This window comes from Lytechinus variegatus, chromosome 2 (assembly GCF_018143015.1).
Source record: "Lytechinus variegatus isolate NC3 chromosome 2, Lvar_3.0, whole genome shotgun sequence".
Taxonomy (NCBI): Eukaryota; Metazoa; Echinodermata; class Echinoidea; order Temnopleuroida; family Toxopneustidae; genus Lytechinus; species Lytechinus variegatus.
This window is the reverse complement of record NC_054741.1, coordinates 64,687,308-64,714,011: the sequence shown is the minus strand read 5'-3', so window position 1 is coordinate 64,714,011 and position 26,704 is coordinate 64,687,308. Positions and strand designations below refer to the sequence as shown.

The following is a 26,704-nucleotide window of genomic DNA, read 5'->3' as shown; positions in this document are numbered from 1 at the left end:
AGTATCGAATGGAATTCACGTAATATAACATAAATCAAGATGATCTGTTTTTTAACTTTGTCATTGGGAATTCATCCTGTTTTGACGACTGCGACTGGGAACTTGATTAGAATTCAAGCTAAGTTTGTTTTTTTGTTTTTTTGCTTCAGAATGGTGGAATTTCTGACATGATCGGGTATTATAAGCATGATAATGTGAGTTAAACTCAAACAGTCCATGGACATTCACAAGGAGTAAATTATTTAATTTGCGGAACATTAGGATAGCAGTTTGCGATCATAAAACACAGTTAGTGTCTTAAAATGGTTGAAAATTGGAAGAGATGGGGCTTGATAGTGGGAGAATGGGCAATTCTTAATGGGTGTTTTTTGTAGTACATGAATTGGCTTTAGCTTATGATGAAAAGTATTTTCCCAAATAAAATTGCAATAATTGAGATAGGGTAATATGTGAATTATACAACATAGATAATTGTTTGTGAGGCAAAACAGCACGCAAGTCAGGACACCTAGAAACCTTAAAAAACCTTACTACAAATTTTCATGTGATGTTCAGAAAAGGTTAAATGTTCTTTTAATATAACACCAAGAGAATTTACACTTTCGAGACATTCAGTTGTTTACCGTCCATGTACATCAATATTAAGTGTTGTCGCATTATATAACTTACGTCGGTTCTTAAACATGTTAAAGTACATAACTTTTGTTTTCGAGTATTCAATGATCATTTCGTTTTCACTGCCTCGACTTTCAAATGATAATTTTTTTATCGTTTGTCTTATTTTTCAAAAATGATATATTGATCTTATTATTTGACTTTATTCCAAGGGTTTCACGCTCATTTAATGAAAGAAGGGCATGTATAAGTGCCTATACACTTGGATATTGATTATTTTATTCATGTATGTTTTATTAGCTGTATTAATTATATAAAAATGTATTCTTCATTGGCCTCTGATACTGAAGAAGCTTTTGAGAAACTAAAATGTTTTATTTCCTGGATCCATATTGAAAACTATCATATTTGGTAATGCGAGCCCCGGATGCGAGCTACCATGAATAAATGAAAAAAATAGATAATAAATAAATTACGCTCAACATGAACGCACACACACAAACACATGCCCTTATGCACCTACACACACACACATACCCACATTTTCCTTCCCGCTCTCACAAATAAGTGTTCCTTTATTACTTACTGAAATACACCCGTAATCAACGTACAGAATGACAAAAAAGTCATTTCACTTTTTCAAATATTTCCATTCTTCTTTCATTATACTTTCCAGATAATATGTATGTCATGAATCAAGTTCCAATTGTTAGTGTTTGTTAACATTCTATGTACTGTACATAATAGTGCGCACACACATCATACGGATGTACATAATTTTCTCTCGCGTTCACACATGCAGTCGCACACCGCACATTCTCACAAAAACACACACACCCTCTCCAAATCGCCTTCTCTCTCTTCTTTCTCTCTTTTCCTCATTATCTGTCATTGTCTTTATCTCGTATCTTATACACGGGAATATTTTCCCATAGATCTTTTCACAATTCAATGTGTGTTTTAATCGGTTTTGGCAATGCTGAATCACATGGTATAACACGTTGTCATTTTTTTAACATTCATTTATTAAAAGAACAATATATCAACAGGAAACCCAAGCAACAAAATGCTACTCTCTCTATTACATCTTATGTATCTGACTCACTATCAAGTCCAATGGATTTTCTGTCTTGCCACATGCAATTACTTGGCAGATATTGAAATTGATAGTGTGGAGCATACAGATTATTCACTAGGACTGATGAACAGGCACAGTCCCACAATCATCGTTGGATTTAAGCAAAATAAAGTATTAAAACCGTACTAAACCTGATTTGATGTACGAGAAAGACATGAACGGATTTTGTGTAAAAATAACATTTAGTCAAGTGATATTATGAAAGCTTCAAATGGCAGACCTGCACATACGGGATTTAAGGAGGAAAAATTTCGAGTCTTCTAATTTCCATGTTTGCATTAATGAGCACATCATTTATGTAGGCTTCACACTAGTCAGTTGAGAAGTTGCAAAATAATATCCATGGCAAGAGATTATAAAACTCATTCATACACTAGTAGTTCAAAAGATCAAAATTGATCAAATAAATTGGCATTAATAACTAAATCCTTATCAATAGATCGAAATTTTGTCAGGTTTATTTGTTTTCATATCCTCACGATGGTTATACTGAAGGAAAGTTTATGGAAATAATATTCAAACCACGAATTATATATATACTGACATCTGTAATCTAATGCTACAATACATTTTTGCATAAAAAGTACGATTAATATATACATAATATAATACAAATAAATAAATGAATGATGGTAAAAGTATCAATTACTACTCGTTGATGTTTATGGCTAAATTTAATATTAATTTTTCCTTTTTCGATTATACAAACTTTGATAGTAGAAACAGGCGTGTAAATAAAGGAATACCGTCCCATAGACTCACACGATGCTTGCAATTCCGATAGCACGGAAAACTGTACGTTTTCTCTGGAAAGAATTTCCTGAAGTTAGTTTAAAAATATTGTTCTACATTGAAGAAAGGCTTATTTTTCACACAACTCAAAGTGTAGTTTAATACGCTTGTATTATGTTTTATTGTTTAGTGTTCTATAACCAAAAAATACCGACTATATTGTTTTCAGGACATGGATGTTCAAAATTTCAGATAACATATGATAAATTTATACGCTGCCATGATCTTATTCATGCAAAATTCATAAGGTTATATCAGGCATCCGAGTGTCGATCGGCCTCCGTTCGGCTCGCAGTTTGTACGGAAACGGCGACCGACTCAATCCGAAGTGAGAGCCGTGGCTAACCGAATCGGGACCATCGGGTGCAGTAAAGTTGAATTGATGAACGAGGTGAGTGTAGAAGATGAAACGCTCGCTCTGGGCTAACTGTTCACCGGGACACGCTCGTCGGCCTACAAGTAAAAGCAGAATGGGTACACACTTGAGGAATTTTTCGTCTTTCTTCTTTCTTTGTTACAGAATCTATTATCTTCTTTATTATCTCGTGAATAATTTTGGTCCATATTAACATTATGTTCTTATATAGAGCACATTTATGAGCATATCTATGTTAATTACAATGTCAACGGCATAGGCAAAAGTGGACCAAAAAATAGATCGATTAATTAGTTTATGTAGGCTCTATTGATTGATTCATTAATGAATGGATGGATTAATGATTTAAAACGTGCCCACACTGTTATCAATAATGTTTATAGCATTTCTATTTGTTTAAATGTAAGATTAAAAGAGCAGTGTTGACTAAATTCCTTACTCGAGGGATTTTAAGGCCCTTGGCCTGTGATCCAAACCCAGACTTTCATGTGTCAACCGTCAAGTCAGGCGCATTACACCGCTCGGATATGGTACCTCAATTTTAATTGATTGATTGATTGAAACGGAGAAAAAACATGAAAGTTACCTATTCCAAATTGGCTGCTAACCCTGTCCACCATGCTTTTGACGAGAGTCCCGTCGACGTCGAAGAAACGATCAGGGTTGAAGACATCGGGCTCGACACCGAACACCTCTTCGTCATACAGGAGAGCGTAGTGGTTGGCCACCATGATGGTTCCCTTCGGAACAAAATAACCCCGGAAGGCCGTATCCTCCACCGCCGCATGGGGTACACCTGATGGTATTTAGATGCATCGATTATAGTTTTATTTTTGAAAAATGAAGGAATATATTCTAAATCTATAAGGGAAGGCATTAAAAAAGTTGAACTTGGTTCGTTTTGGTTTTTTGAAGAAAAAAAACACATTATGGCTACAACAATGCATGTATTGTGGAAAAATTATGTACGAATATTTGAATGTAACTATGAAAATTCTCAGGAAAATTATATTGTTGGTATAACCCGATTCAGATTAACTACCTAGTCCATTTTATCTTTAGCGAGGTCTAACGCAACTGCCTCAATCCTATAACATGATATTTTAAACAATCTTACAACTATCAAGATATTGACAAAAATACGACAAACATCGAATAGTTATATCAAACATTTTGAATTTTTTAGAAATTAATAAGAATATCTGAAATTAATATAAAAAATGTGGAATTTGACTTCATTAATGTGAAATTCGAAACTGAAATTACAATTTCAAGCGTAGATTTGATTATTTCAAATTTGAAACTTGGCATTGAACCCATTTGCTAAATTTGAAAAAAAATTCAGAAGTTTTATTTTTTAAATGAGTACTGTGGTATTTAGAATACTGAATCGTGGATTTATGTTTCGATGTATGAAGTTCATAATTCAAATGCGAAGTTTTCAAGTCATAATTTCATATCCACAATCAAAATTGCTCATAAAATCCAACAACTATCAAAATATGATTTAAATGATGTAGAAGGGAACTTGAAATAATACGAGTTCGAGCTTTCATATTTCTAATTTAGCTGCCAATTTATAAAAATTTGGGGAAAGGCCACAATTCAAACTCCCTTTAATGCAATCTACATTATCAGAACCAAGCAATTAATAATATCAATAAAATAAAAATATGAATAATTTTTTTTCTTTAAATAACATTTTATGTCGTAATATTTACCAAATGGACCCCCTGCAGAACATCTGAGACTTTCGGCTAACATCGCAACAACGAATGGCAAGTTTGGTCGGTCGGATTGTGTCGGAAGGCGATGTCTCCCAACAACCTTATCCAATTCCTCTTGGACCCGTCTTTGATACTGAAAATGCGATTAGAATCAAACAATTCTTTATAACACCTAAAACTGAAAGGTCTGAACATATCAAACTGACTATAGTAGATGAAATAATAATGTTCTTATTTTTATACTGCAACTGTCACTACTAATATTACTACTACTACTACTACTACTACTACTACTACTACTACTACACTACTACTGCTACTACTGCTACTACTACTGCTACTACTACTACTACTGCTGCTGCTGCTACTACTGCTGCTGCTGCTACTACTACTACTACTACTACTACTAATACTACTACTTCTTCTACATCTACTACTATTTCTACATCTACTATTATTTTGTACTGCTACTGCTAATACAACTAATAGTTATCTTTTATATTGGGTCGAGTTGTTTTTGACTGATGCTTTCAGGAGATTATAATTGATAATTTGTTAAGATCATATTCCACTGGATAGTTTGAAAGCGTCTCCTGAATTAAGATTTGTATATTTGTCGTTTTATGATAGCTATATTTTCGGCTAATAATGCCGACCTAATAAACAGGCTTTATTCATCCCCGTTTTGTAAAAAAAATATTCACCTAATAAAAAATTGCAACATCGGGTAAATGAAGTCTGTATTTTCATAATTTAAAAAAAATGAATTATTATCTTCTGGTTTACAGAGCTAAGATTTATTTTATTCCTTCTGATTTTCTATCGTTTATCAACAAGATGCGATTAGTTTTGGTCCAGTATCAGCGATATTCCGTAAGTCGTGATGTCATCACAGTCATGGCAACGTGGTTTTTATAACAACATTTATCATCAAGATCATCTAAACGTCAACCGGTAAATAGACATCGCTCTCTTGTTGACTGAATTCTTCAATAATTCCTTATTTTTTGTTTACGGTGACTCTTAATAGTTAAAAGATTACTGCTATCTTTCGGAAAATGTATACAGAAACGATTTTCTACCACCGTGTTTGATTTGTACCTATTTCTGGCAAACTTGGTTTAATTATAGATGAACATTTGCTTATTTAACGGTTATTTTTAGGAGGGCTGGCCCTTGAGTAGATTTGGATATATATCTATATCGGAAATGACAACATTTATCTTACGGACTTAGATTTAGTGGGTGGGCTTATTGCTACCATCATAGTGATTTTTCAGATAACAGTATCAATGAAAACAAAGCTCCTTGATGAAAATAAAGATGCTAAACTTCTATAATGGAATAAAGAATTAACGCATAACCAACGCCTACTTGAGGCATTTATCAAAGCGAATCCATTGTTGTTATTAAAGATAGATAGTTTGAGAAGGGAGATCCAAATGAAAATACGATTTGTTGCTTTTTTTTATTTTATGTTAGAGATTGAACTTCAGACCTCGACACCCCAGTGAGATGTTAAGAATGATATTCCCAACTATACCTCTTTGTTCCTAGTATGTCCTAAGCTGCTAAATGCAGGGTGCGAGGTGGTATGCTGTGGATGTATGTAAAGGATATGTGCATGTTTGATGAATGTGTGTGCATGTTTGATGAATGTGTTTGGATGTGTGGGGTGAGAGAGAAAGAGAGAGAAGTTAAGGTAGCTGCGTGAGAGGGTGTGTATGCGTGTGTGGGTGCGAGAATGTGTGAGTGAGAGAAGGATAGAGGGGTTTGCGATGTGATGGTTGAGGGTGTGTATAGGTGAGTTGTTGGAATGGTGGAGTGGGTGTGTATGTAATGGTGTGTGGGTGTACGGGCTGTATTAAAGGGATGTGAGTGAGGGTGGGTTCTAAGGAATGTGTTGTGAGGGGATACGTGTTGAAATCCAATCAATAGAGTCATTCTCCCACTTTTGTCTGTATCATATTTCTTGATTGTTAGGCGCCATTCATTAGTTTTACCATCGAAAACCAATGTGATTAATATATCTATTTTGTTTATTCAGGGGGCTGAAATTTCATGGGGGAAATCCCTTTGCGCTTACAAAATCTGATCACGAACATATAAGTCATAAATATGATAACTTAAGCTTAATTCGGAATTGACAACCAATTCGAGTGACTTTTTTCTCAATGGTGACTTACCTTTGGGTATTTGATAGTGAAAAGCATCACCCAGTACATTGCACACGCCGTTGTGTCTGTGCCTGCTGCAAAGATATCACCAATCAACGATGGCAAAAACTCCTCCCTGAAAGGTGAATTCGATTCTTCCCCGCGTCCTTCCTTAGACTCAGCCTCATACATTTCTTTCAAAAAGAAATCGATCATATCCTTGCAGTCATCTGTGTCGAGTGTAAGTTTATGTGCGTCCTTTTCGCGGGTGAAGAGGCCACGTTCTAAACTCCTGGCGAACGAACCCATCTTTTTGAAGGAACTGAAGGGGACGTACTTCATGAAAGTGAAATAGTTCGTTGGTCCAGCGACATCTGCTCCTTCAAATATCTATTTAAGAGTTAAAAGGATAGAGAACCAGATGAAGATAATGACTTAATAGTAGATGCTTTCAACGACAAAGATGCACGATTGACAGTAGTAAATACAGAATCATCCAACTAAAATAACTCAATATTTTCACAAAAATTAAAAATTGATGAACATTGTTTTTCATATATTTTCAAATGAGGTCTTTTATAACAACACCGTTTATTACTCTCATTATTTTTTTTAAATTGTACTCATTTCCCCTTGTTGTGCAATGGATGTACTTTACGAAATGAATTAATGCAATAAAAAAGACTTTGGCATACCTTTCCAAGAGTCCAAATGAATTTTTCGAATTCTTTGTTATCATAGTGGAACCGTTTTCCAAAGGTAAGGCCGCAGATGATGTTCGACACCGCCATGGTCATGAGTGTCCTTGGATCGAAACTCTCTCCACGTGTCTCCTCGAAGCTCTTCGTCAAGAGGACGGCTTCCTGTAGGATCCTGTCTTCGAGACTGTTACTGGCTCGCCCCATCCCGAGGTTACGGAGGAGTTTGAGCAGGAACCGTCTTTGTTCCTTCCACTGGTTCTGGTAGTAACAGCAGGCCACTCCTGAGAGAAATTGGCGATTTATTCTTGATTTATTGCAATCGTCATCGAGTACTTGTTCATTATAGCTATTGTCTTGTTTTCATGAAATATGAGTGTGTGTTTGTCTTTTTACCGTTATGTTTAGTGTTATATATACTAAATTTTTCTACGCCATCTTTATTTATTTGTCCCTTTAATCGCAATTGAGTAACCCTTTTTTCATCTCCAAATAAATTCATGCTTAAGACATGACCATTGGCTAGGTTCAAATCAACTTAAGAATAATTTCTAATGTTGCTCTCCATGCTAATTTTGTCATTTCCTTGTGACCATTCGGATGTTCTTTCTAGTTGTCACGACTCTCAGAGAGATTCTCATATAATATTTCAAATGCGCAATCATAATGATCACCAAAGCGAAAGAAATTAGGTCTAAAAAAGTATTCCTCCCGTTGTAGTTTCTGGAAGAGAGTCAAAGTTGTATCTACGAACCCCCTCCCCATGGTTGAAAGCATCGGGAAGACGTCCAACCCCTCACGAAAATTTAGCATTTTGTATAGGAATAAAGCAATTGGGGAAAAATCATCACCCCCTCCCTCTACCCGCTAATGATAAAATAATAACGGAATCGGCTTGCCTAAGGCTTAAATAAAAAAAATCAATGGAATATGTTTCGGTCATTATATTACCCACCTCTTCCTTGTCCGTAGGTTTCAAAGGCTGTCACCCGAGGTCGATCACTGAATGCATCCCCGGACTTCGCAAAGGCTTCTCTCACACTTTCATAATCGTTCAGAAAAATGGCGTCAAAGTTCCCCAAACGCCCATAAAATACAGGTCCGTACTTCTTAGAGAGTTCTAAGACCGACTTCCCGGGGTCTGTTGTGCCAAGGAACGGTAAGATTCCAACAATTGGGTAGTTGGTGGGACCCGGCGGTAACCGTCGACGTCGGCGGTCGTGTTTCATTCTCGACATCATGTGTCGGTAGGCAGTGAGGATGACGAGGAAGATGCTGGTGACGGTTAGGAACGCTGTCTGACGGTTGGCCTTTGTCGAGATTCGAAGAAGGAATCTCAAAAGCGACATGGCGTTAGGAGGGCCAACGAGGCTCGATGCCGCAGACAAAGATGACATCTTTCCCAATACCATTTATCTAGTACCATTAATCTATGCAACAATAATGGATAATTGTGTTAAAAGTATGAAGATATTATTCTTATAGTATTCACAAAATTCCCTGGTAATGCATTTGTTTTTGTCTGATGAAAACAAGAGTCTCTGAAAACTTATCACGACTTTATCCCATTACAGAATTGTCCTTGAAAATGACCCGGCTTTATATCCAATTCTCAGCCGCCTTATTTATTGCATAACCAGTAGAGTGTGGCAGCGTTTTGAGCGAGAAGGGCATGAAGTTTATGATTAACTGCACTAATTAACAACGTTTTCGTCCTAAATTGGACGATAATCCATGATTAAGTTGAATAATTTTGTGTACTACTATCTCTACCTTGTTATTCATTGTGAGCAAAGCGGTTAAGGTCTCGAGTAAATATGACGGGAGAAGAGTATATTTGGTAATACTGTTCACCACAGTGACGTCATGAATTCTAGGATGTACAATAATCCTCTTCCATGAAAGCAAAGGGAGAGATGAGGATAGATTGGCCTTCTCTATCGATAAGTTTTATAACTAAGAACTGAGACTACAATTGCAATACACATTTCTTAGGATTTATATTGATCATACTGCATGGACCATTCACTATGAAGACATTTTTATCACCTTTCAGCGATTGATTGGGAATCATACTTCATAGTGTTGGTTAAAAAATCCTTGATTAGTTCATAATTTATTTAAGATGAGAATATGAATCTAAGTTTTATTTCGTTTCATTCAATACATTTTCATACTTTGTATTTTTTCACTTCATTCGTTCTGTGTTTATCTCTTTTTTTTACCATTCCGAGTCAGATTGCTCCAAACATCATTTTGTTGGGATTATTCTCCGATTTGAGTTTTTTTTTTAAAGACCAGGAAAAAGATCAGATTAATTCCAGAAGTGCTCAGATCTGAGACCTTTTTTGGTAGATCTGCATGACCCTTTTCCTGGTCACTTTGAAACAAAGCGGAGTCTTGCATCAACGGACTGATATCTAGATAAATTTGACCAGGAATGTTTAAGAGTATTGGACACAAATGTGATAATATGGATAGGTACGATATTAGAAATCACATTGTAAAGGAATCTAGCTAATTACCAATGAGAAGGTAATGAAATCTTATGTTAATTAGATGTAATGAAATAGCTGGTGAGAGATCGACGGTATAGGTCTATGCTAGATCCAAATTTCATGAGTTATTGTGTTGTTTTAAACCATTATAGGCGGGCCACTGTTCTGGGCCAAGGAGGGCTTGTCGTCAAAACCAGATCAAAAGATTTTGCCAGGCGACAAAGACCTGACAATTTTCCTCTATTTCGGTTGGCTGAGAAGCATAAGTGTGTAGTTTCAGAGCCAACTATTAAAATTAGACAAGTCCTTTACTTCCCATTGTCTCACTTACCAAGATATGACAAAATGACACAAAAAAGCGAATAAGTTACAGTTTCTGTTTTATTGAAAATAATCAGAGAAATCACACAAATAATGTAAGTTGGTGAATATCAGTTCCGGATTGCGGTTTTCAATTCGGGTTTAATTGACGACAATTGACAAAAGATTAACGACTAATCACCCGAATGTTTCTCTTTTAATTGTTGATTTATCTGCTACGTTGCATTGACGTCACTACCACGTGGGTTAGCGAGTGGACTGTGCCGCAGTTCAGTACCACTAATTCATTCCTGATAATATTTTTGTTTTGTGGGTCATTCATTGTTTAGAATGAGTACAGTTACCCCCCCCCCCCACCCCACCCCCATCAGCCTACTTGAACATGGTAAATGTTTTTTTTATAATTTTTAGCCGCTATACCAACTATTTTTTCATATTTTTCAATTGTAATTTTGGCCGATATATATATATATATATACATATATATATATGTATATATATATATATATATATACATATATATATATATATATATATCGCGCATATAGGCCTTTGTGCCCCAGTTACATCATGAAGAAAGTGAAGATAAAGGTGATTTGAAAATGGTTACTTTGGTAGCAGTGTGAAAAACCTCCTTCCAATATCTTTGAAAAACTCTATACCCGCATCCATTCTCCCCCTTCTCTCCCTCTTACCAACCCCTTTTCTCTCGCCCTCCCTATCTCTCTACCAATTAAAATAGAGAAAATGCACCAATAAAATGCCAATTTAATGAAAAAATACGTCATGAACACATAACTTTCATGTAATTCCCGAAAGAATATTTTGGCAAAAATAATTTGATACTATATTCACGTAGTTTCTGTTATGGAAAGTTTTATTTGTATCAAGGTATAACTGCAATGAATTAATCAAAATGTCCATGAAGACAAAATCTATACAGGAGTAAGAGCATTGACCTACTACTCTGTCATATTTGGTTCGTGGCTAGAGTAAACCATGGTGGCAATAGCAAACTTCATTGCATAATACCCTTCATAACAAATCAACGCAAGCATTGATACTTTAAGTGTTCATTTAAACAAGAAAACAAAGGTAGTTTGCAGTGAAGTTTTTTTGCATCTCTTTCCCCCCTCCATCGTTCTTATTGTCTGCATTTCTTTTCCTCATCCTCTTTCTCTAGCTCAGCTTTTTTGTATCCATTCTGCCCCATCTACCATGCCTACCTGTATACCTTTATTGTAAATTCATGGCGCAACTTAGTTTTTTAACTACAATGCCTGTATGTATTTTTATACGTGATTTTTTTTTTATTAATAAACCCATTTATCTATCTATCTATCCAAACTTCTCAAACAAAACAAATACATGACATAAAAAGTAAGAATACTCTGGTACACTTCAATGTTTTGGCAAGGAATTACACTTTAATCATTCTTAGCGTGACATATTAGTCCCATATTGGACAAAAAAAATTACAAGTTGTACTTTTCAGGCTATCCAGTTTTATTAATAATCAGTTATGCTACAGTAAATCCAACCAAACTGTATCCAATCCAAATATTGATATGCAATTGGAAATAATGTAACAGCTTTTATCAGTCTGGAGTCAGTTTCATTGGTGTGACTGTAAGTTAGCAGTATAAGAAGTTTTCATCTTTTTAAAAACTCGTCACAAAATTATTTTCCGAAGGTTCGTTATTCCAAGGGTTCGTATTTCCGAAGGTTCGTAAGTCTGAAAACGAAATGAGGTTCGTAATTCCAAAGGTTTGTTAGTCCGAAAACAAAGTGAGGTTCGTAATTCCGAAGGTTCGTAAATCTGAAGACGAAATGAGGTTCGCAACTCCGAAGGTTCGTTAGTCCGATAAGGTAATGATTAACGAACCTTATTTCGTTTTCGGACTATCGAACCTTCGGAACAACGAACCTTATTTCGTTTTCGGATTAACGAGCCTTCGGAACAACAAACCTTATTCGTTTTCGGACTAACAAACCTTTGGAACATTGAACCTTATTTCGTTTTATGATTATCGAGCCTTCGGAATAACACCACAAATGTTCGGATTAACAAACCCTTCTACGTTTTCGGATTAACGAACATCGAGATATAGGCAATTCACGTGTTTCGGAATTATGAACCTTCGGAATTACGAAGTGTAACCCTGATGATAGTGTGGCTTGAGATCTTTGGCAATCACATTCATGTTATATCTTTCAGAATGAATGTAAAACCCTTGTAATATTTTACAAAAAGCTCCATAAAGCACCTTCTGGGGATATTATCCTGAAAGTTATCAATACTGACAAGTTTTCATTTCCCTACAGTTACAGAGAGACATCCACAGCCCTGCACTTTGATTTGATTACTTGCTCTAAGAAATCGTGATAAATTGGTTTCAGTTTTATTGAAACCATCCCATAGAACACTCCTTTGACTGCTCACAAATTTACATAAATAAAATTCAACTGTAACGTCTTGGCAAAGGGTCAAAAGAATCAAATTTGATAATGGATGGCCAAGCCACGGTCACCTCCCGAAGTTCTGAGGTGCAAGGCTACGGTATCTTGGGATTATCTACTGAATCACTGATTGCTCTGTACTGTTGTTAATCATTATCAAGGTACAAAAATAAAGTGTGTACTTTACAGTATGGAAGCTTAAACAAATCAAAATCATTGAAGCTATTCAATGGATTAGACGAAGGCAAATTGTGATTCATTTACATAAGGAATAATCCTACAACACAAGAGGAAGATCACATTTTATTATTCCTCCAAAAATTTGGTTGTGTATCTTGCCAATATGTGCAATATATTGCAGACATGTGTTACTTTATAAGCTATCCACACTCTCTTTATATACTTTTGTATCATTCATGGGTTGTGTCAAGATTTCATTATAACAAGACTTGGTTCAGATAGCTTTTTTAAATCCAGAATAAAGTTTATTAAAGATAAATGAAAGTAGTTGCAGTAAACACTGATTTCACGAGAAAGTCTGCAAAACCAAACTTAATTGTTACTATAACAGCATTGATCTTGATCTGGTACAGTTATATAAACTGAAGTTTGAGAAATCCTGAAATCTAAGCTGAAAAATGTTCCCTCTCAAGATCACCAACACAAATAAGCACATGTGGGACAGTGTATTATTATTGCTTTGAAAAATGCCCAACATTTGACCCTAATCCTGTGCTTATTTTGCTAATTTCTCAGCTATTAGGCCTAGGTCTACACAATTTCATCCAGGATCCTTTGGCATATTTTTTCTTATTTATACAAACAGACACTTTGGTGGTCATTTCATTGGATTCTGTATGAACTCATTTTGAAATCATTACCACAACTGGCATTTATCTTTAAAGAAGTGGGTTATTTTTTTCGTGCTTTTCTTATGAGCATTCAAAAAAGTTTTTGACAATAAAATAGAGCCCTTTTAAAAGAAAATTGAACCTTACAGAACAGGGATGGGGCACAATGCCAATCAATACCCATTTGGGGATAAAGAAGCAGACATGACATGCCCCCATCTTAATAATATTTTTACTGGCATCATTGCACTTCACAATTGCTGTTCTCTCGTTATGATCATCTCAAACAAGTTATCTTCACTGAAATCTACCATAAAATGTAAAACCTCACGCATTCTACATTACATGCTGTTTTTCTCTCCATTAAATTACAGAGTTTGAACATGGAAGAAAAAATGTAATTTCTTAATTCCATGAATTCTGAAAAAAAAAGAAACACAGAAGTTATAAAATCAACACAAAATCAGTTATGAAACTAAAGAATCAAATTCACTATTGTCACTTTACCATGCAAAAATAATATGCTTTTTATCTTACAGATCTTGAAAAATATAGAGTACAATTAACACATTCTTTGGTCCACAAACAATGCAATCATATCAGAAACATATTCATTTAAACAAGAAGTACTTTTCACTCCAAACATTTTATCACACACAAAAAAATAATAATAAAAAATGTCATTATAATCCAAAGAATACTAAGTTACCACAATTGTCTGCAAACACAGACTAAAATTTGACACTGTTACAAATTATTGTGAGGGGTGGAGACTCAACTAAAAAATCACAGAGTAGCCATAGTAAATGAGTGAATCTAGTCTCTACATTCAGACTCTGCACTATGCAAAAACATTGGGGAAGTGCCTAGAGGTTATAAGACACAAGATAACACTGGACTTTTTTAATCTTTGAATAACAAATATATAACTCAATGCGTGTCACTATTCATTCTTTAAAAGATAGAAAATCATTTCTTAAATGTATTATATTCTAGCACACAAAACTATTCAATGGAAGAACCCAACAGGATTTATCTTACAAATTTAGTGTGGCAAGTGTGTTTACAAAAGGAGTATATCTTATGACATTATACATATCATCTGGTTTTGGATCCTATTCATGAAAATTCTCATCCACCACAAGTGAAAAGCTTCTGTTATAAGCTACTGAAATGGTGTATTCTGATTGGTAGAGAGCACATTTATAGTCATAAAATGATAAGCTGTGTGAGACCAGGAACTGTGACATAAAATCAATGGTTGGCAACATGTTACAAGAAATCATGATTTGATCATTTCAAAACATTTAAATTAAATGTACTCAGTGGCAATAGTTATGATGGATGGATTTGTGAAGTTTCAGACCATACTCTTAATTTTAAATACATATATCCATACCTTGCAAACTATCTCATTCAAATTAAAAAATAATATCAAGTTCAATCTAATCAAGATGTTTATAGATTGCTAAAAATCAATAGTTGGCAACAAGTTACAAGAAATCATGATTTGATAATAAGTTCAAAACATTTAACCAAAATGTACTCAGTGGCAATAGTTATGGTGGATGGATTTGTGAAGTTTCAGACCAAATTTGAAATCCATATATCCATACCTTGCAAAATATCTCATTCAAATTAAAAAATAATATCAAATTCAATCTAATTAAGATGTTTATAGATTGCTAAATTTCTAATTGACTTATCAAAGCACTGATTCAAACACACTACCCTCTAATTTATTGAAATAATAATCAGCTAATTAATTAGGGTTGCCTCACAGGAAGAAGAAAAAGATGAGGCATAAAAACTGACCCAAATTAGTGTTCATGATTCTAGCTGAAAAAAAGGCAAAAAATAGTTGCAAACAATCAGATACAACTAATGTTTAGTTGTAAAAAGATTTAATATTGAAATATTAAGTAATGTAAACCAATGCTTTCAATACTGAAAGAGAAAATATTCACTTAAGGCATCTTAAAATGTGTCAGCCACTTTTTTCCATGACTTTTTGCAGGAATTCCACTCAGCTAATTTTTTTTTTCATCTTATTTTCCTGTTGTACCTCAACTATCTGTATATCTGTATATCTGTACAAATAATGAGGGATCCAGAGAACAGCTCAGAAATCTCACATAAGGCATAGCTGATACCAAGACTAGGTACATACTTCGAGGAATTCCAATTTATTTATATCTTTCTATCTATCTCCATTATTTCAACAAGGGAACCCTATCAAGAGTAAAACATGGTTTTACTTGAAAGCCCTTTGTAAAGTTGATTACGCTTTTCATCTGCACATTTTGCAAAACCAGAGATGGCTTTTATCATAAATATTTCATCAATGATTCTAAGTCATACTTATTCATTGTAAAAAAAAAAAACAAGAAATAATCTGCATATTCCTTGATAGGCATGTAATCTGTGAACTGAAGTCATGGACCATTTAGTCTCGGCCAATGTTATGTGTCTGTTGTGGAGGATCTATCCTGTACATCCACTCGGCTGGTACGAAATAACCTCGGTAGGAAACAGTCTTCGGGGTCACGTCGTAGTGGTAATGACCTCCCTGGCCGTGATGGCTAAAGCAGTGTGTGTGCTCTATTCTCAGATCCATACCCTTTGAATAAAAGAAATATAAAGATACACAAGTATTATAATGATGATGATAGTGATGGCGATGATGTTGATGATGATGGTAATGATGATGTTGATGATATAATTATAACAATAATAATGGTAATAACAATAATTTCTTGATCTATCAATGCAGTAGAGACCTGTACTGCAGGTTTTGGTTTAAATCAGGAATTTCTTGCAACATTATTGTGAGGACAGGGTAAAACTTGACATTTTAAAGTTCAGGAAGAAATCTGAAAATAACAAAATTTTGTTGCTGATCCTATCAATTAGTGCGTATCCATCAGAATCATAAAGGAACCAATGAATTGGGTAGAATGACATGGCACATCATCCCACGATGGGCCAGGGATGAACATAGTGAAGCCTTTCTTGATATACCAAACAACTGTATCACTAAAACAGGAATTGAACTAGACACTGGTGTGTGTTTATGTGATCCCACTGTGGCATTCTTTTTTTCTACCAAATGTGACAAACTTGTGAATTCCTGGCAAGAGTTATATATAGAACATGGGCTCCAGGCTTTTAGCTGTGGACTTGGTATTTAGTGCTAACACTAAACTTAAGCAAATGCAGCAACCAATAATTTCAGGAGAATCAAGGTTGATTACCAGATCTATGTAGATTTCGATTTAGTAAGTTTATCATTAAACTTTACTTTGTGAAATACTTCCATGAAATCAAAAATGAAAAGCCAGTATGCTGAAGATCACCAATACAAAATAGCACATATTTGCAATGTATGTCATTTTTGCCTGGATGACAAATTACCTGGCGGAAATACTTTGCTTATTTGCTCATTTTCAGCAATTATGGTTTTTCAACCAGAATCAACTGGTAATTTTTTATTCATACAGTACACATACTTACCGGATCATGGCTGACAAATACACTGCAACAGATGAGAGGAGCGTTAAACTCAAAGAACTTTAACCATTTATTCACGTCTTCCTCAGAGTTGAGGGGCGTTCTTGAGAAATCAGGCTGAGCAGGGAAAAGGAAGTATTAACAAAGGATTGATTATTCATGTACTCCATGCTCTTGACTTGCATGTATGTTATGTTCAACATTACTTTGAGATATCCATAAGTTTGTGGCCTTAGCGAAATTCAAATGGAGGAATAGTACAATAGACCATCGCGAGTGAGTTGCATGTTGATCGGTATCTTTACTTGGGCTTCCTTATAAAAGCGATCTCAATCTGTACTGGGACTCATAAAAAAAGCTAACCAATGCATTGTACAACAAGTTTTAAGAACTGATTGCATTTACCATCACCTACAATCAATCACATAATCAGACACTAGGCTTTGTGATGCATGACCCTGGTGAGAGCTAATTGTAACCTTAGAAATAGAGAACTATTATTAGTACAACACATTTAGGGCCAAATTCACAGAGGTGTATTTTTTTAAAGCATTGGTTGAACCCATGATTTATGCAGATTTACTGTATAACATTACGCCTAGTTACCGTGTATACTAAACATTTTCCAGTGCTGATGCACGCTTTTGACACAGTGCGCCAAATTTACGCCTGTTGCTGTGGTTATTCACGCTTTTTTATTCATGAGTCCACTGTTTTCAATTAATGAGTCCACTCTTCAAACAGTGGACTCATGAATAAAATAGTGTACCTAACTATGGTAAGAGGCATCAATTTGGTACACTGTGACAAAATCATGCATCAGCATTGGACATTTTTTTAATATATGCGGTAAATACATGTAATTTATACAGGAAATCTGCATAAACATGGGTTCAACCGATGGTTTTAAAAGCCACCTCTGTGAATTCCAGCCCTAACCTCTCTGTGATGTAATGCATTCAGTGTAGGATAGATTTCCCGCAGACATATTTTCAAACATATCTTGTTTTTTTTCTTCTTCAATGGAAACTGAGAGTGAACATATCATTCATAAAGGCCTGTGGAACATTCTATGAAATATGCAACACCACTTAAAGGACAAGTCCACCCCAACAAAAAGTTGATTTGAATAAAAAAGAGAAAACTCCAACAAGCAAAACACTGAAAATTTCATCACAATCAAATGTAAAATAAGAAAGTTATGACATTTACAAATTTCGATTAATTTCACACAAACAGTTATATGCACATCCTGGTCGGGATGCAAATGAGGAAACTGATGACATCATCCACTCACTATTTCTTTTGTATTTTATCATATGAAATATGAAATATACTAATTTTCTTCTTATTGTCAAGTGAAACAAAGATTAATTCCTCCCAGAACAGTGGAATTAGCATTGTGTTAATACTATATGGTTCAGTCAAGTTGGTCTTTATTGTCAAATCTGTAAAATATGAAATATTGTATAATTCAAACAATAAAAACAAAAGAAATAGTAAGTGAGAGACATCATCGACTGTCTCATTTGCATGTCACTGAGGTGTGCATATAACTGTTTTGTGAAAAATAAGCGAAATCTTAAAATGTTGTAACTTTCTTATTTTACATCCGATTTTGATGAAATTTTCAGCATTATTCTAGTTAGATTTTTCTTCATTAATTCAATTCAACATTTTTCTGGGGTGGACTTGACCTTTAAAGGTGAAATAATTTCTTCTCTCAATTAAATAACAGCAGTAATTTACATTTACAAGGCCGATACCTCACTTTCTGACACTCTTCTTTTCCCTTCTTTTTTTTGTTTTTCTCCTTTTTGCTCACTATTAAAAAAATTGTAAAACTACCCCTATTGCGCATCATTATATGATGAGTGCACAGTGCCAAGCCATATCCTGTTTTGACCACTCAATACTCAAATTTGGTACCATGAAATGTTACATACCATGATATGTATCTTGGCCTTTCCTTCTTCGATGAGAAACACGCCTCCTAAACCAAGAAACTTGTCCTTCCCATAATGCTTGTGGAGAATAAATCGCATCACAGACACAAAGTTATCAGGGCCTCGCCTAGCTTGGCACTTCACCTCCAGGACCTGGTATCAAATAGGATGAAAATCGTACTACTTATCATACTACTCTCAAAGATAAATGGTATGAATAAAAATAGTGCACAAATCTAAACGCCAGTTTCACATTTAGAAGGTTAAAAATATGCACTATTATTCACCCATAAATAATCTGCTTAGTTAATTTCAGTCGTTTATGGGATGTGCATGTTTCCCTTCTAACTTTTTAATTTAGCTTAGTGGTTTGAACAAAAGGCCTATAAAATCATGGATACAGAGCATTTTTATAAGCACAGACAAGTGATGATATACCCAACTCTTGGTGGTAATTTTATCTGACTGATGAGGAAGCATGAATACTTGTAAGCAAGCAAGCAGGTAACCCGAGGACTTAAGGTCCTTTCAGAGGGACCTGATAATGAGGATAAATGGCCTTACCAAAGGGCATTAGCGCAGCAAAATGGGAATCCGAAACCCCCGCTCTATCGACCAAGCAATCACGCCTCTACTCTAACCTATGTTGCGTCACTGATGTGTCATGTCTTCAATCTGTTTATTGAAAATGGCAGCAAGTATGGCACTTAACATATGCAGATATTAACATTTTACTATCAAACCACATTTTCAGCACAACATATTTTTTTAGCTTTACTGTATAAATTAAATCAAAGTCATATGTGAGAAAATTAAAAACATCAGTCTTGAAATAAGGTGCTTCATATGCCAGTCATTCATTAAGTCATGCAAAACTTTATGAACAACTTTGTTAATGAGCACCCTGGGTCAGTATTCAAATCAATATTTAAATGAAGTGTAGGTGTTTTAAATTATTTACTTGGCCAAGAAATATTGCTGATTTTTTATTTAGGTAAATTAAGTAAGCCAAAGATAAGCCAAATTCTTACCGAGAAAAAAATGTTATACGGTCATAAAGTTTTTGCCAAATAATGCATGATTAACATGACCAACTGATTTAATTTCTTAATAATTCAGCAAGCTCAGGAGGACCACATACATAAAACCTTTACCTACCCAAAGATTTATTAATAATTTTTCGTCTTCTCAAAGGTTTTTTGAGGTTTGTGGTAGAATACAACCAGATTCAGAAATTGAATACCAAAATCAGCTCAGAATATATACCATGCAAAAACGTACGTAAAACATTCATTTTCTTGTCTTCATCGACAGGTGGACAATATTTACCTTGCCCGGTTTTCCTTCAGTGGCCAGAAAGTTCCCCAGGAGCTGGAAATCTCTACATGGACTTTTCTTGAGACAGAAGGAGCCATCTTCCGGAATGATCAATGAGATACGAGTCTGATTGTCACCCTCTTGTTCAGCTGACTTGGTTCTGATATTCGTTATCATCTGTTATCACATAAGTCAAATGGATGCATGGACTGTTTAATGTTTTGAATAGATCAGACAGTAGGATTTGGAGTCTAATGTCCAGGCACATTTGTGTCGGGTTCAAACAGAATACTCTCATTAACAAGCACCATTCATTAAAAATATCCATACCTTATAATTTTATTAAAATAGTTAATAAAACAAATTACTACCTCACCCCTCGAATATATTCCTTTCATGAATACCAGAAATATGTAACAGCTATTTTTTTTTCTTTTACACAAGTCAGCCTTTCAATTTAAACTCTGGTTTTAAATTCACAAGTTAGGGTGTACTTAGTAAAACTGTAGTTTGGATCAGTGGTAAACTATAGGTGGCTAAGTATCTAATAACTTTACTAGATAAATGTTGCAATAACAGGCATATTTATGCTCAAAGATGTCTTGACCTTGAAATTCCAGAATGAGACAAGTCCACAACACGAGGAATAACCCCTATCCCTCAAACAGTATTTTTGACCAGGGAGGGGAGCGGATGTTAAAGTAAATTGTTTGAAACATACAAATAACTTTACACATAATTACACAAGTACGCAAGTACGATGATACACCAACCTGGTGGACTGTACTTTAATGGATGATGATGAATTAATACATGCTCTCTGGTGCTAAAATGAATTCTCAATTAATTTTATTCCCCCCATCGCTCAAGTTGAAATGCGATCTCAGTAGACTTGAATTCTAGCTCTGAACAGGCATCTGGATGCAGTTTATTATTTTTTGAAGGGGAAGTTCACCCTGACAAAAAGTTTGTTGTTAAAATAGCAATAGCAGAAAAAATAATAAAAAATATTGCCGAAGGTTTGATCAAAATTCATCAAAGAATTAGAAATTTATTAGAATTTTAATTATTTGATTTGTGATGTCATACGCGAGCAGCATTCCTACATAGCGAATGGTAAAAAAATAATGAAATCTCATTTTCTCAAAAAATTGAAAATGGTTTGTACTGTACCTTTCGTATATCAATATACAAATCATTTCACACCCGATCATGAATTAAAACAAAATTAAGTCATCAGGAACCATACAAAATTTGAAATTCATGCATTTTATATTACATAACACATGGGGCATCTGCTCGTACATGACGTCACAAATCCAAAACTTTGAATTCTAATTACTTTCTTAATCTTTAACGGATTTTCTTCAAACCTTCACCAATATTTTTTATTATTTTTTCTGCTATTTTTAGAACAAACTTTTCTTCAGGGTGAACTTCCCCTTTACGCCTATCAATGCCGGAGGGGGGGGCATCTGAGGCCCCCTCAACGTTTTGTACAATATTTTCACCGCACGAAATCTTTTTACCATGCTGCTCACCGTTATTTTCAAGTCTTGTGCAACTTTTTAAACCAATTTTGTGTCACCCAGGTACGGGATTCCGAAATTATGCAACATTATATACCGGTAAGTGCATGCCAGACCAAAAATTGATCAAAAACGTGATTTTGTGTCCAAAGTCAATGTAAATTGTGTTTTCAACCAAAAAATCATAAATGTATGATTATTTTTAGTTTGTTAGTCTGAATGGATTTATTTTATGCTGTTTACGATCTCAGAAGAGTACCATTGAAAAAACAATGAAAAACAAAGGGTCCAAAAAAAATGCAAATACATAAGAAATTGCAAAAAACAATATAATACAAAAGAAATTAATCTGATATTGCAATTCTTTTCATGTACACTTGCTAAGAACACCACAAAGAGTTTCTATACCAAAAATTAGAACATTTGGAGCTTTATTTAGGGAGTTATAAGAAATAGTATGATTTTGCATACTAATTACGCATAAATTAGCATAATCACTCGATAGCAACCTGCATGCCAATTTTTGGCGCGATCTGCGTGGTCGACGTCCGAGATCTATATTGAGAGGCGGAGACCTCCTGAGTGGCCCCCCCCCATATGAACTCCAAAAATACCCCAGCCTAGATAGGGTTAAACTCCGATTAGGGTCTCAGGAAAAGCAGTACCACTTATTGAAATTCCAGGGGGAATTTGGGCATCTTCTTTTTAACACAAGAACAGATAGCATTTTATTGAACTAAAAGTACTTGTTATTGACTATTTGGTTACGTGAAACCTTCTTGGTATAACCTCCTGAAATCATTGCATCTGTTCCTTGCTCTGAGCAAATTGGTCAGTGAAATTCATGAACAAGATTTTTCATGAAAGATTCCCCGAGGGATATTTGGGGTTATCTCTTTTAGCACAAGAGCATGTACCTGCCAAGCATAAAGTTGTGCATATAACTCAACAACTGTTTTGTGAAACCTCTTCTGTTCACTTACCTCACTATTTGTACCAACGGTATCAAAGGGACCAGCCCCAGCACCAAGCATGAATGCTCCAGGAAGATCTACATGTTCAGCAACTGTATCCAAGTTATATTTCTGTTCATTGGAAAATGAATATCAAAAGATATATTTAGTGACGGAGATACCATGAAAGATGACACCTGACAATCATTCTTTTAATTTTTCCAAGTACTGAAGTTTCCTTTAATGAAGCTGGTGAAAGGATATTAAACAGGATATTCATTTATAAACTGAGGACAAATTACTTCCTATATCCTGAATAAACCCCCCAAAATACAGACTTTTAATGATGTATCGTTAATTCATTATCTGGAATACATAAATAGAAAATCAGAATTAATCAATATTATTTCCTATTTCATTTTTTTTAAAAATACTTTTTTTATGCATGCCAGGTTTAAAATTCATGATGACAACAAATACATAATCAAGTTTACCAGTTGGTAAAAGGGAAAAATCAAGTTACAGGGAAAATAGAAAACAACAATTATCAGCTCATTCATTTATCTTAATGTACATGTTAGTGACAAAAGAACCGCAATCCCAGAAAATGGACTTCATATTTAAACTTGAGTCAAGGGATTTCATAAGGCTTCCTACAACTGAGTGAATTTGAAGGACCTGTTATATATATGGTAACTGTGCCATCCATTGGTAACTGCTATCACTGCCATTTTTTACTGGCAGATCCAGGGGGGACCGGCCTTCCCCCCCCTTCCCCGTCCCCCGTTTGAGATTTTAAATTTTTTTTGCTTGTTAAATTTTTTCTTCAACGAAATATCCTTAATTCTTGGTTGAAAACCATTTTTTCTTTGCTTGTCAAATTTTTCCTTGGAAAAATATGCCCCCTCCTTGGAAAATCCTGGATCCGCCCCTGACTGCTATGGTAACAAAGCTAAACAGCCAATCAAAATATGGATTATAATAATGGAAGTTATCATTGGATTGCAAAGTTAGTGCAACATGACCCAGGGTCGTTATGTGTTTATGTGTGGACGATAAGATTCAAGTTCAATGGCTGTCACTGGTTCTACAAGTGTTGTTATGCTGTCATATTTAAAATAAAAACCTACCTTTTCTTTCTGAGCCAATGGAACCAAGTAAGGTACACCCCCAACATCAGCAAGCCGTGGATTTCCACAAAGTCCTAATATTATATGAAAAAGTCAATACAACGTTATTGTGAAACTCAGTAATACTATACTGCATTTCAGTTATACTATACCCTACATTTCATCAGAGGGCTGCCAAATAATATAAACATGCCTGACACCATATCTATGCAGAAGATATCCAAATTATTGTGCATTTAATCCAAATGTTCCACAAAGCATCAATAAATCATTAGACAAGTGAAATGAAACTGAACCAGAATAAGAAATAATTCTAGATTGCAACATCATCTAATAAAGCATCACCAGCAGCTACAAGATGTTCAGCTGAACATTTATGAACTAGCTTCACCTTCTGTTTGTATTCTGTTTTATTTTTGTGCAATTGATATTAACAGAACAATGAAAATATAAATTTCTCAATGAATGAGAAATGAAAGGAAATCATGAAAAAAAAATTAAATAGTGATGAGATAATAAATTCACACTTAAGCGAGTTTGGTATACCAAAATACTCATAAATACACAGAAGACAATTTCCATTACTGTAATTATGTGCAATTTCAAATGCACACACTTTCAATAGGGATATCACAATTCTGTGATACAGTAATTCAATTTGCACAGGAGCTAGCTCAGGTATACATTCATAGTACCAGGTTAGTATAGTAACCTCACATTGGTGTATTTTTACATACCATATCCTATACCCAGACATAACTTCCAATTAAATCTGAAACTCTGTCTTGAACCTACTCACACTAATGCAAGGATAGCACACTACACACAATGTAAGTTCAGCCTTTCCCATTCTCATAAAATATTCCTCACCTGGGGCTGCAAGGGTGAAAGGTTGTTGGGTCAAATCTGGACAGTCTACTACATTGACCTCAGCCGTCTCAAAACAGATCTTCAGCCCCTCCTGTAAGACTGAAATAGACAGAATAAATATGATAAATAGCAAATTTTTACTTAATTACACTCATCTTCTGAAGTTGGGTTTAATCTAAAGTCTGGTTTAAAGTTGTGGTTTAACTATGGATAGCCAATAGTTGCATAAATCGTTAACAGTAGAGGTTCAAATGTATCAGCTCATTGACTCTCAAATCATTCTTAATGTATGGGAAAGACAAACAAGATAGTTGTCTTCACCTTTAAAGAATTAGGGAGGAGCACAGTAAACATAAGAAACATGAAATAAACACAAATTTTTACATGGTCTTAGACCGTGGTCTTAGCTCAACCGTCTAATGAGGTCAACACATAATAGGCAGCAATAGCGCTTATACAGAGTGCTACATTTGTAGTAACACACAAATTTACACGATGATGGCGACAAGGCTAGTCCCGGGTTGAATTGTCGAGTGATATGTTTTTTCATTTAGTATCGAACTCTTTAAAGTTAATTTTGAGTGAAATAAATTATTGTTTATTGTAGATTGCAAGTACGACTATACTCTGTAAAGAGGACTGTACTTAACAGAAGAAGGAAAAGAAGAAGATTAAATAAAAAAGTTAATAATAAAGAAAGAGTTGATTAGGGCCTCAGCCTAAATATCTGTGGATTTTGTAAAATGGTGGCACCGGCACTAGAAATTATGCTACTCTGGTAGCTTTTTTCAACCTTATTGAGGTCCCAATGCCCCCTAGACTAGTAGTAGAGTGCTTAATCAGTAATCAGTGTGACAGTCAGCACATGCAAACTTGCGGAATTAGATATGACATAAAAACAACAAGTGACCAAACTAAAGAAAAGTAAAGCCAAATCATGACTCATGACGAGTGTTGATTAACTTGATTTTCTCTTCCAAATACCAACACCCGTGACCTGTTCAAAATAATACTTTATCTCTCACACACAACACAGGAATTCAAAACAAAAACATGCAATAAACATAGGTCCTGTAAGTACTGCCTGCCGAATCAATGACAATGTTGGGATTGTTGAGATTGAGAAGTCTAATCAACATAACAAGTGCCAACAAGATTTACTCTGTATGGGACTTATACAAAATAGTAAAAGAATCTGATCGGCAATTTCGAAACAATTCAAAATTCCACAAATATAACGATTTTCAAACTCACCTCTTGAAAGCTCATCTAATTCTGGAACGACCAGGGCTCTGCGAGTTACCGGCAATCTTGTATTAGCTGCCATTTTATTTGTAAAATCTTATCAATTTCAGAATTAGGAAACCAAGTCAAGACAATCGTGGACTGCTGCTGCTACAAAAAGCCGAAAGGGGAGGGGCATGAATTTGAGCTCGTGAAGCAGTAAGCAGTAAACACTATACCGGTACTTGCTTTTGTTTTGTTTTGGAATATGGGTCATGGGTCAACTATATGGCAGTCCTATAACTTCTGGTACTCATTGGTTCCATTTTATTTGAAACATTCTAAGCAGAAATAGGTAAGTCAGCAAATGAATGAAAGAAAGAAAAAAAACAGGTATAAGCCATGCAACATATGGGAGCAAATGGGCCGAAGGCGAAGTAGTACTGTTTGCCTTGGCTATATATATGGTATAGAGTTAAATAGTGTTTAGGTTTATATAACTCTATGGTTTATACCCCGTTTCGTACTGTTAGTCAGGGGCCTTAGCAAAATTTTGGGGACAGGATTTACAAAAGCGCCATTTTTTGCATGTG

At 34.9% G+C, this 26,704-nt stretch overlaps 2 protein-coding genes across 2 annotated transcripts; both read right to left on the bottom strand.

Moving 5' to 3' along the window:
* Nucleotides 1-1,680: 1,680 nt before the first annotated feature.
* Nucleotides 1,681-9,113, bottom strand: LOC121408653 (cytochrome P450 2C30-like). The gene is made up of 6 exons (XM_041600190.1): nucleotides 8,458-9,113; nucleotides 7,500-7,786; nucleotides 6,835-7,194; nucleotides 4,643-4,781; nucleotides 3,508-3,717; nucleotides 1,681-2,998 (listed from the first exon to the last, which is right to left on the bottom strand). Exons 1-6 carry the CDS (start codon nucleotides 8,912-8,914, stop codon nucleotides 2,787-2,789), a joined length of 1,665 nt encoding a protein of 554 aa, XP_041456124.1. The 5' UTR covers nucleotides 8,915-9,113; the 3' UTR covers nucleotides 1,681-2,786.
* Nucleotides 9,114-15,717: 6,604 nt separating this feature from the next.
* LOC121408652 (ester hydrolase C11orf54-like) lies at nucleotides 15,718-26,288 on the bottom strand. The gene is made up of 8 exons (XM_041600189.1): nucleotides 26,142-26,288; nucleotides 24,888-24,986; nucleotides 24,018-24,091; nucleotides 22,918-23,019; nucleotides 20,418-20,582; nucleotides 19,089-19,241; nucleotides 17,146-17,259; nucleotides 15,718-16,252 (listed from the first exon to the last, which is right to left on the bottom strand). Exons 1-8 carry the CDS (start codon nucleotides 26,212-26,214, stop codon nucleotides 16,079-16,081), a joined length of 954 nt encoding a protein of 317 aa, XP_041456123.1. The 5' UTR covers nucleotides 26,215-26,288; the 3' UTR covers nucleotides 15,718-16,078.
* Nucleotides 26,289-26,704: the final 416 nt, after the last annotated feature.

What these genes read in the sequence shown, in the direction of transcription:
- LOC121408653 (XM_041600190.1), bottom strand. Translation starts at nt 8,914, where the DNA reads ATGGTATTGGGAAAGATGTCATCTTTGTCTGCGGCATCGAGCCTCGTT. An exon ending in AACCTACGGACAAGGAAGAG is followed by an intron (nt 7,787 to 8,457) that starts GTGGGTAATATA and finishes AATTTCTCTCAG; the next exon opens with GAGTGGCCTGCTGTTACTAC. An exon ending in TCATTTGGACTCTTGGAAAG is followed by an intron (nt 7,195 to 7,499) that starts GTATGCCAAAGT and finishes ACTCTTAAATAG; the next exon opens with ATATTTGAAGGAGCAGATGT.
- LOC121408652 (XM_041600189.1), bottom strand. Translation starts at nt 26,214, where the DNA reads ATGGCAGCTAATACAAGATTGCCGGTAACTCGCAGAGCCCTGGTCGTT. An exon ending in CATTGGCTCAGAAAGAAAAG is followed by an intron (nt 23,020 to 24,017) that starts GTAGGTTTTTAT and finishes TCCAATGAACAG; the next exon opens with AAATATAACTTGGATACAGT. An exon ending in AGGCCAAGATACATATCATG is followed by an intron (nt 17,260 to 19,088) that starts GTATGTAACATT and finishes TTCCCTGCTCAG; the next exon opens with CCTGATTTCTCAAGAACGCC.